Source organism: Rissa tridactyla, chromosome 4, assembly GCF_028500815.1.
Source record: "Rissa tridactyla isolate bRisTri1 chromosome 4, bRisTri1.patW.cur.20221130, whole genome shotgun sequence".
Taxonomy (NCBI): Eukaryota; Metazoa; Chordata; class Aves; order Charadriiformes; family Laridae; genus Rissa; species Rissa tridactyla.
Window position 1 is genome coordinate 13264082 of NC_071469.1, and position 11194 is coordinate 13275275.

At 39.3% G+C, this 11194-nt stretch overlaps 1 protein-coding gene across 3 annotated transcripts in view; it reads left to right on the forward strand.

Moving 5' to 3' along the window:
* DENND5A (DENN domain containing 5A) overlaps nucleotides 1-10773 on the forward strand; it is a 74524-nt gene extending 63751 nt beyond the window's left edge. The window contains exons 22-25 of one of the 3 annotated variants that reach the window (XM_054201093.1): nucleotides 455-537; nucleotides 1807-1930; nucleotides 2494-2662; nucleotides 3375-10773. In XM_054201093.1, the coding sequence (XP_054057068.1) occupies nucleotides 455-537; nucleotides 1807-1930; nucleotides 2494-2662; nucleotides 3375-3558 (560 nt within the window). In that variant the 3' untranslated portion in view covers nucleotides 3559-10773. The remainder of the gene's footprint in view (nucleotides 1-454; nucleotides 538-1806; nucleotides 1931-2493; nucleotides 2663-3374) is intronic. The other 2 variants (XM_054201091.1, XM_054201092.1) reach the window with 2 other exon arrangements.
* The last annotated feature ends 421 nt before the right edge of the window (nucleotides 10774-11194 follow it).

The window sequence follows — 11194 nt, forward strand, 5'->3', positions numbered from 1 at the left end:
GTGATAAATCAGGTGGTTACTTTGCTCCCAAGCATGCTTGGATTTACAGTGGAACTGTCACAGGAAGTATTTCCAGGATGCCCAGATTTGGTGGTCCTAATCAAAATACATCTCCTTTTCTTAGCTTTGGACCCTGGTCTGAAAATGCACATAATATGTAAAAACCTTTTCCACCTGTTGTTGTGTTGAAACACCACAGTGTTAACTTTGGTATAAAAACAAGCCATCTCCATTTCTACCTTCTCCACAGTAAATAAAAGTAGAATTGGATTTCGATTACCCACAGTCCAGCACCTTTTCACCAATAGTATAGGTTATACTGGTTCATGGCTCCTTCCCTTTCCTTCCCCCCCCCCCCCCTTTTTTTTTTTTGGTGGTATGCCTTATCCATCATGCACAGGTACAATTTCTAAAGTTGCTACAGAGTGACTGGATGTATTTTTGTATTTTGCAGAGTTAAATACTGGTCAGATACAAGAAGCTATTGGTGAAGCTGTCAATGGTATTGTCAAGCATTTCCACAAGCCAGAGAAGGAGGTGAGGAGTTGTTGTCTGTGTAGTGGCACTCCTGTCTTAAAACTATTAGTAAGCATTGGAGAATATATATGACGGAAATAACTAAACTGGATGAACAGCCATGTGTTCGAAAATTCCTTAAGTGGAGTGAAAATGAAATACTGAGACTACACTGTTGAAATAGTACATCCTCAAGCACCTGTTTTGCTGCTAACCGGAGCATTCTGTTAACTGAAAATGATAACATGCTGGTATTTGAGACTGTGGTGTTAGTCAAATTCTGCCAAGGATTCTACCTGTACTATTGTCAAGGGTGTTGCCTCCTGTCTAGTGTGTTCTGGATTAACTGACATTTTACATCTACATTGAGTACTACGTAGGGGTTTTTTTAATCCCTTTTTTGCATTCTTTGCTACTTAAAACATGAAAACCCACGGGCCACTTTAAAAAACCAAGAGAAACAAAAAAGATCCACCCCCACCCCCCTGCAAGTGAAGAAGTGCTCTCAGAGACTCTGGTACACTCACTCTGGTACAATTCTACGTTATACGTGTAATCATCTTAACTGACACAGTAGTTATTTCCTAAACAAACTTAAGAACCATGCTTCTGTCAAAGCATCATAATCCAGCCCTTGTGAGCAGGAGTGGTGTACAGCAGTGCTGGCTCTTTTTTTCCAAATAGGTCCTCCCATTCCTTCTGCACCTCTCTTTTCAGTATAGCATGGCAAATTCATATACAGTGTAATTCCGGTTGATGATTGCATTTACACAATAATCTCAAGTGGTCATGCACTGGTTTTGCAAAATAGAATTTACCATCATGTTCTAAAGAAGAATTTGTTTTTTTTTCTGATATTTAAAAATTGCGTTATATGTTGTTTTTGTTGATAAGCAAACGTTCTGAGGCACCTGCTACAATGGACCTGTGATCTTTATTGCTTAGTAAAAGAGAAAAATATTTTCTTAATTTTCTGTATAGTGGTCATTATTATAGGTAAAACCTGCTCATGATCTTTATCTTGGCCTTTGTGCCTTCATTTGGTGATGAAGAGGCTCTGAGACTGCTTTCTTCAGCCTTGATCTTAGAGAGGTCAAGATATTTTTGGATGCTTAAAACTTGTGAGAACTGGGCCATTTTGTCTAGGGCCACTGTTTGACAGTAGACTGTAAGTTTGGGCATCTATTTATTTAAAAACTGGTTTCAGTAATAGATGCATGAGACACTTTTGTGTCCCAGACTTTCTAACTGAGATAATAAGTGTGTATGTTTTCTGTTTGTGCTTGGCAGAGAGGCAGTCTGACGCTGTTGCTGTGTGGAGAAAATGGACTTGTTTCAGCTCTTGAACAAGTGTTTCAGCATGGATTTAAATCGCCGAGACTCTTCAAAAATGTATTTATTTGGGACTTCTTAGGTAAGTGGAAGGAAGACATACCAGAACCTGTTTGTGTCTTCGAAATATATCTGTGTTCCTTGTCATTGCCACCATGTCTTGGCTGATGTGAACAACATACTTCTTGCAGGCATCTTGGCAGCATCTCTTTGTATCGTCATTGCAGTAATGTAGCATCTCAAAATTCATTAGGTATTAGAACATCTTTAGCACTGTTCAGAGGGAAGGAAGTGGAATCCCAGTTTCACACATGGAATCAAACAATAAAAAACAATACCTAGACATAATCATTCAGGAAATTCATGGATGAGCTTTGAATCCAGGCCTTTCAATTTTAACTGTTCCCACCATGACGCAGACACTTATGCTGATTTACTAATGGTCTAGTATAGGCATCAGATAGCCTTATGGATTTGTAAGCATGCTTATGGGAAAAGTTGAGGTGGTATTCAATTTAATTATCTAAATTTGAAGGTCATAGTGCCTAATTATTTTATTCCGAGCACAGAAGAATAATATTTCAGGTATTTTAGGACTGCTATATGGAATGATGAAACTTCGTTATCTCCCACCGTTCTTTTAAGAAAAAGCACAAACATACTATGAGACCCTGGAGCAGAATGAAATGGTCCCAGAAGAGAACTGGCAGACAAGGGCCAGGAATTTCTGTCGCTTTATTACTGCTATCAACAACACCCCTAGAAACATTGGGAAGGATGGCAAGTTTCAGATGCTGGTGTGTCTTGGAGCCAGGTATAAAGAAACTTCTTTATTATTATTGTTGTTGTTAATATTGATATTTTAATAAAATGAAAAAGATGTTGCATATTAGTAAGATAAAGACACACAACTGCTGGGTTGTGCGTTTTGACTATTACTTACACAGTTCTTCGATGTAACTAAAGAAGGATCAAGTGAACCTTGCCCTGACTGAGTTCTTAGGTGTGTGAAGTGTGGGAAATCTGAGACATAAAACTGAATATCCCAAAGAGCTGAGCAGCTGAATCAAGAAAGAAAGATAGTAGGCTGGTGTGAATAGCCTCCCTCTCATGTACAGCCAACAAGGTTGGAAGATAGAAACAGAAAACCATACATCAGTGAGGCCCCTCCAGTTAATGGCTGGGTGAATTCCCCACCCTTCACCTACTCATTGTAGGAGGGAAGCTGGGACCATCTAGAAGCCTGCTGACGCAAAGGCAGTGGAGCAGGCTAGTGACTTGCAGGCCTCTTGGGAAACGATATCTTTTGATGTGAGGGGTGGAAAGCCTAGAAATGCATCTCTCATGGATGCTTCCTGCTTAAACAAGTTCCACAGACAGTTACTCCCCTTTCCCTGCCTTATGAAAATATGTGGAGGAGATAGTAGGTCTGTTTAGAAGGCAAAGAATAAAAATCATGTCAGTGAAAATGAGAAATTAACTTGGCTTTATTTTTATTTCCAAATTGCAAATTGCCACTTTGTCAGAGACCACCTTTTGCATCACTGGATCGCCCTGCTCGCAGACTGCCCCATCACAGCACAGATGTATGAAGACATAGCACTGATTAAGGATCATACTCTTGTGAATTCTTTGATTCGAGTGCTGCAGACCTTGCAGGAGTTCAACATTACGCTGGAGGCATCTCTTGTCAAAGGAATCGATATTTGACCTCTTGTCCCACAGGAAAAACTATCTTTTAAAAAAAAAAAAAAAAAAAAAGCAACAAGGAGTGAATCTCGTTAGTATGCAAAAGTTCTGTCTGCCAGTACATTGTATCGTGAACTTGTTCAAGGCCCTAAAATGCAACTTTGACTTTTCTTGAAGGAAACTCCAAAAATAGTACAGGCAAATGGATAGAAGCTGTAAACTCAATGTAAAAAAGAGGATTTTGGTATAAATCTATTTTAGAGTTTATTTGCTGATTTGCTTTTTACACACTTTCATGTGAAAGAGATAGAGATGAGTATTGTGCAGCTTATTTTAAAGCTGCAGTATTTCCTTGCCATAGAAAATGTGCAGTGAGCCTTTCAGCATTCTGTGAACTTGCCTTCAGATATGCTGTATGTCATAGACCCCAATGTATACACTCCATTTCTGCTGAGAAGGTCATTCTATAGTTTTTAAACTAATATTTTATATATTAACATTATTACCAATGTTTGATTTTTAACGTATCGGGTCATGTTCTGCTGCAAGGGAACGACAAATCTGATGTGTGCTTTTTTTTAATAGCTCCAAAGCACTGATTTGTCAACAAATCATTTTTTCCTTTATTTTTGTTGTCAGTATTATTTTTAGTGAAATCCAGGAGACTGAACCGTGAAAAGTGCAGAGATCAAAGTAATATTTTTCATATTGGTACGTAATTGCACAGAAGAAACCAAGTGTGTTTTTTTAACTGATGTTTTTTATTTATTTAACCTATCATTGTGTTTTGTAAGTTTGTCTTAAAAAATATTCTATGATACAACTGGCTATATGACGTTACAATTCAGAATTTACAGTGCAGCCCACTTAAATCAAAAACCTGGAATAATTGTTCATAACACAAAAATGTTTCCACTTGAACCAGCCTTTTGAAGTTTGGTATATGGTTGCTGCTGGTAAATCTCTTAACTGCTAATAAAGAGGGACATGAGGTCCCCAAATGCCAGATGACTAAATAAAGATGTTTATGCCCTCACGAAATAATAATGGTATACCTACTACTAACAAATATAAGAATTTCTTATTTTTCTGAAAATACAGTGAGTGGTAAGGTTTTTTTTCTTTTCCTTTTGCATCAATATGTTTTGAGTCCTGTTGTCACAGTTTGCTTCATTTGGGATGCTTTTGTTTTTAGCAGAGAAAGCTTTAGTCCACTTCTACAATAAAATACAAACACTTTGAAAGCTTAATATGTTGGAGATCTGGAACTTGGCAAATGCCTAAAGGCATCTCTGTTCATTTGAATCCTCTGATAAAAATCTCTTTTAAATTAATATGTGACTTAAGAACAGGCTGATTTATCAGCATCACAAATTACTGTACAGAAATTCAGGGCTATGTATTTAAGAGGTCTCCACTGTATAAACTTATCTCAGTATTGCCTCTCTTTTGAAAAGCAGAGTCCAAGTTTTTTGGTTCATACAATGTTGTAGCACCTTTACTTTACCTACAGCTTAGTCACATCTTGTGATAGTTTTATTTCCATAATTTATAAGTATAGCACATGTATTAAATTTTTGACTGTTTTTACTTTTGTCCTATTTATTTCATTATTAAACTGAGAAGTTCCTTTGTCACTATTTATCAGAGCAAGATTCTTTTTTGATTTCACAGAAGCATTAGGAAGATACAAGGGCAATATCCAAGCCACTCCTCATGCTGGGTGGGTGTGAATTCTTTCACAGCCTGGAGCTTACAGGAGCATTTCACAGAAGTAGTTTGTGTATGCAGGTTTGGTTTTGTTGTTTTGTTGTTTTTTGGGGTTTTTTTTCGTTTGTTTGGGTTTTTTTGGTTTGGTTTTTTTCCAGCTTTGGAAGGGCAAAAATAAAACAGATGTACTTTATACTAAGAATTTCATGTATTCAACGTAATATGTTGGGATAATCTTTATACACTTGCCCCAAATTGCTTATTCATGTATTAATCATAGAAAAAAATGTAATAAATTTACAGTACTTCCAGCTATACTTAAGATGACTTTGCTAGGCCTGTGTATTTCACAGGGAATTTGCCTACGTAAGAAAGGAGGGTTGGACTAATTATTTTGACTTCAACATTAGTTGATCCTGTTAAAACCGTATCTCTCATAATATTAAGTATTGATTAATTTTATTTTGCATGAGGTAATTAACCCTGAAATAAGGTTCTTTTTTTTTTCTTTTTTTCACTTAACACCAGTTCACCTAGTGTGGCATGATATCATTGGTTTAATGGCTTGTTTTGGTGTGGATCTTTTTGGCCTCGTTATGACAGTTAGCGGTGCCTGGGATGGACACAGGCTGGGGTTTGCTGGTTCCCAAGGGTGGGCTCTTTAGCACGTGAGGATGAAGCTGTCCATCAGTGACTGCAGCCTGTGTGCTAGCTGCCCAGATGCAAAAGGAGGATGCAGAGGTCATCTTCCCAGCTCCTCAGTTACTTTATTTTCACAGGAAGGACCACTTTGTGATAGACCCATCCTGCTTCTCTTGCAGGGGATCTATGCTTAATCCCATTAGGATTCAGAACACGTTTTGCTATGGACTTCCAAATCTGGAATGATTTGTTCCGCTGAAGGACCAGTAGAAGGTTCTGAAATGCATCAGAAAAAAGGTTGGTTTCATTGGATCCAGAGGCCACCAAGGAAGACCGAGATATTAAATATAGCTCTGTGGTAGCCTGTGCTGGGGCTTTGGGACGAGATTTGGCTGGCGTATCTAAGAACAGTTCAGTCTGTAGTCGCAGCCATAATCCCTACCGCTCTTCAGTATTTCCCACGAACCAGCCTACTTCTGTGGTTGATGTAGCTAGCATCAGTCCCACAGAATAACGTTAGCATCCAGCATTTGCTCCTTCCATACCGTTTTGCTGAATTGGATGGCTCTGTAAAAGAGCAAATGGCGTAGTCAGCGTCTTTCGCTGCTCTTTAACTAGAACTTTGTAAAATCCATCTCCCTTTTTAAAACTTGCATTGCAATTTTTGTTCAGAAACGGGCTATAGAATAATGCAATTGTAACTCCCCCCCTCCCCCCCAGTTACTTTTCTAAAATGTGGGAGCAGGTTTGGTAGGTGCAGGTTAAAGTGGCTATGCTGCTTTGTTGTTTGGGTAACAGTTAATGGGAATAGATATTTTTTTCTTTAACAGCACACATGCGTTCTGTAGAGAGAAATGTAATGGTAAAAAGTGAGTAGTTCATAATGCAGTAAATGTATAGTGCTAAACTGGCCAAACATATTCACAGGCTGATACGTGATTTCAGGAAAAAAAATCCCAGGCTATTCACCTATCAATTGTTTATGCTTGTTTGATTAATGCTGTCAAACTTGATACAATGATACTTTATACAAAAAGAAAATGCAAATTAATAAAGACTCAGTTTAAATGTAATCAAATACTATAATGATAAGTTTATACAAAAAAAAAACCTGCCATAAACTTAACCATCTGGCATTCTGTAGCTGAAAACATATTAATGAACTGAAGACTATTCCACGACATTTTTCCATTACGAAGATTATTTTTCAAATTGTTCAAATGGGACCTACTAGCTGGATGATCCATATTTTTTATGTGTTTTGAATTCATGAATATGTTAAGATTTCTGCAGTGAAACTATTCAGAGTTACCTTTTTCTGTATATTGTCATATGATTTTTGTCCATAGTGCAAGATACTAGAGGATACTTCAAAGTACTTGAAGATATTGTACATGTATTTCACATCTTTGTAGTTCTTTATTTTATACCTAGAGATTGGCTGTTAAACTAAGATAAAGCATCAATACCTTATAAACTATATATTTTACTACGTGGGGAAATCACTGGCTTGTTTTTTTTAAGGGCGGGTGTTGAAGTTTACATTAACTTACAAAACCAGGTACTGTTTTCCTTTTTTATTTTTCCTGTGACATTTCAATCCATTGGACGTTAAATGTGAATTGGATATACAAAACTGTTTTACAGGTGTAGCTCATTTGCTGAATTGCAATAAAATTTGTCTTCTAACATGAAAAATAGCATTAATGTGCTATTTTCAAAAGCCTCTTATTATAATTTGGCTAATCATCTTTTCTCCTTTGCCTGACTTTGCAGGTACGTATGACATTTTAGTGTCTGATTTCAGGAGACATTTTTTGTACAGTTTTGTATCTGATCTGTTCAACTAGATTCCTGCTGCCCTCCCAGCACCAGTGTAGCCTTCTCACAAGCAGTTGTCGGTCAGACTGCCATCAGTGGAAGATGCCTACTCAGTAATCAGGGAATGGGGAAAACAGGAAGGCAAAGGGACTAATGCAGATCTCGGAAAGTGTCTGTGAGTACACGCACACATACGTGTCACCGTTTGTGTTAGCTTTTTTCCTATCTTAGAACAACTTTTGATCCTAGTAGCCAAATTTGGTGGAGGTCTCCAAATTTTATGTTCTGGAAAATACGATTAGTCACCTATATGTACGATGTACTCATCGTTTCCCTTTATGTAGGGGGATCCATACAGAGAAGCAGGAATTGTTGGAAATGTAACTATCTGATGCTTCAAATACAAAGTTAGGTGAGAAAATAGCACTGTCCTCCATCTCTGAGATTTGGACAGCATCTGTGGCACACATGTGCCCAGGCATTGTTGCCTAGATTGCCTGTTTCCTACCTTTTTTTACCGTATCTTACCCCAGGGTAAGATCTAACTTGACAGATGGGCCCGGAGGAGGAATTACTGGGTGGAGGGACTGTACTGGCAGAGAGGCAAAAGCATGGTTACTTCCTTCTCCACTCGTTCATTTTCGAATGATTTGAAGAGCATACTGATGTAGTGGAGCCCTGTGTAATCTTGGTTCATTAGATACTGCTCTGCTTATCTCACCTTGAAACTGGTTCTGCCTGCCTTGCTGTACATTGAATCTAGTTTTTTAGATTTGAGTGGAGTAGTAAACAAATGTGAGCACAACTCATTTGTGGTTACGCTTCTGTAACTTTTCTGCTGCCTGTGTCCTGAAAGTTTTATATGTCAATTGTGTGAGAAGCAGGGAGACCGAGTCAGTTTTACTCGCTTTAATCTCCTGCTTCATCCAAAATGCACTCTCCAGGACATCCCTGCTTGAGCAGGGGGGTTGGACAAGATGGACTTCCAAAGGTCCCTTCCAACCCCTGTCACTGATTCTGCAGTTCTTCCCCATGTACAATGACAGGAACAGGTAAGAAGGCTGAATGCCACTTCCCCCATGTTGTACGGTTTCTGACGTTCCTTAGTAGCCCAGTGTCTGCAAAAAAGAGCTCATCCTTCAGGTGCACTTTTTTTCCTTTCTTTTAGGGAGCTGCCCTCTCTTTTGTCAGCTATAGCCGGAGAGACTTGCTTATTCTTCTGACCTGCACGTTAGCAATGGCTGATCTCTGCTTTGACAGATTTCTGTTTGAAGCTGACAAATACAGAAGGTAATATTCTCAGCCTGGGAACAGTGGTTCAAGTTAGGGCTGTTCTGAAGTTGGTAGGGTTCACTCTGTGTCAAACTGTACGAGGTCATCATTGGATGTTTTATACCATCAAGGAAAACGAAGAAGGAAGGAGTTTGATCACTATTTGGGGGTACCTCTGCTTCGCCTCTCTTTGTTTCTACCCCCACATGCACCCTGGTCTGCGGTGGAGGCTTTTTTTAAGCAAAGCAAAATAAACTTTGCTTATAATAAAGCAAGTGTTAAGAACTCTCTGGAGGAACCACGTCAGTCTTCCTGAGCTGGTGGTGATTGTGCACTACTAAAACTGATGGTGTCATTCTGTGGACTCACTGGGGGAGATGCTGACAGGGTGAACTCAGGCTGCCCCATGCTCTGATGAGGTGGTGCTGGTGACCTGAGCCTTGGAGAGGTTTGGGGGGATGCAGTCGTGAACTTGGTGCCTGCTGCCAGGCGTGCTGTGCTTGTATGAGATGCCAAACCTGCCTCTCTTGAAAACTATCTCAATTCCCTAAGCTTATAGACCTGCTGCTTTTAATTCCTCCGCGGGACACTATGGGGAAGGACGTGGGGCAGGCCTGTATAGAGCTGTGAGGTAAGCACGGCTTCAGAAACACATTCACTTCATCGCAGGTGGCCTCAAACCTTTCAGACTTCCTGCAAGGGGAAGAAACAAAAAGAACAGTGGCCTTGGTGAGCAAAGTGTTGTGCAACTGCTGGATTCACAGTACTTTTGCAAATTCAGGTCTGAGGTGGTTTTATAGAAGGTGATGCTTATTGACATCTGTTGGAGAGGAGAGTTTGAGTGCCAGGCAATGATTGTCTGTTGGCTAACTGGTCCAAACACGTGGGTCTAGAAATGTTCTTGTGTTACAATTTGTTGTAGTGATGACTTGGGAAGTTCTCACAAAGAAATACAAATGTCTAAGAGGTGCACCAAGCAAGTCTTTGTCTAAAAGTTATTTCACATAGCAAGAAGTCTCCTTTTTTCCCTATTAACTCAAAAACTCAAAGATGTGTACTCGTTAGTAGAACATACTGTATTCAGTCCTGGAATAAAACAGAAGTAGTGTTCTTCATTTCGGTGACAGTGGCATTTTAAGAGGCAGATCCTTCAACTTTTAAAATATCACTGGTGGATCTGAAGTTTGTTTCAGGGAAGTTTTTCTACCAGTGGCATAAAAAGACTTAGACAAGGAGTATAAATGAACATGAGAGGGTCTTTTAGACTCCTTGTGACCAGAGGAACCCCAGATTTCCTCTCTGTTTGAGATAAAGCATATGCAGGTCCTGCTCCCAAGGAAAGCCACTGCTAAATTGCAAAACCGAATCCTGATTACTGAAGATGTGTTATTTTACGTAGAACTCAACAACCTATTTGGTAGCTCGGAAACCCCTTGGATACTAAGATGGAAAGTGTAAGTGCAAGAGTTTGAGTGATTCATTTCAAAGGAAAACAGTTATTCAAAACCCAGTATACATATGGAGATGAGGAAGACTTGAAATTACATCTCTGATAAATAGACATCTCTGATGTGTGCGAAAATCTTTGGAATAATTATATATTTGAAAGTATTTCCTTGCTTGCCTCTCTGCCCCTTTCCCCCTTTCATTCTGGCATCTTCCTCCTCACCCCAGCTGTTTTCAGCTTCTGTCACAAGCTCTCATTATGTTTGCTCAGTCGTGTTAAATTTTGGGTCGATATGATGCACTGTTGCTCAGCCCAGCAGACCTACTACTTCTCACTACATTAAAGTACAAATGAAATGGCAATCTAGATGTCTTCAAACAATATTTGCTTATCATTAAATAGTAAAATTTAACAAGGATTATTAAGCATAAAGCAGGTTTTATCCCAAATTTTTCAGACAAAAGTATTCAGCTCTACTCAGGAGATCAGGTGCAGAATTTCTGGGGCAGTTTTTACGTCTGACTGCTCTGTGGCAGCTTAGTCTCAGTCTCACAGGTGAGGGGCGACTTTGAGTGGTACTTAAAGTGGAGGGCAGGGGGGATTGGGGATCTTGTCCGTGTGGAAGAGTTCCTTTGGAGCAGCATACGGTGTTGTGCCCCTGGTCGTCCAAAGAGATCCAACAGTGTTAGCGGGAAGAAGTTCCAGGTTTTGCAAGATCATAAGGTAGCACGCGCACTGGTACAATTGGAAAAAGCAGACAGGTTT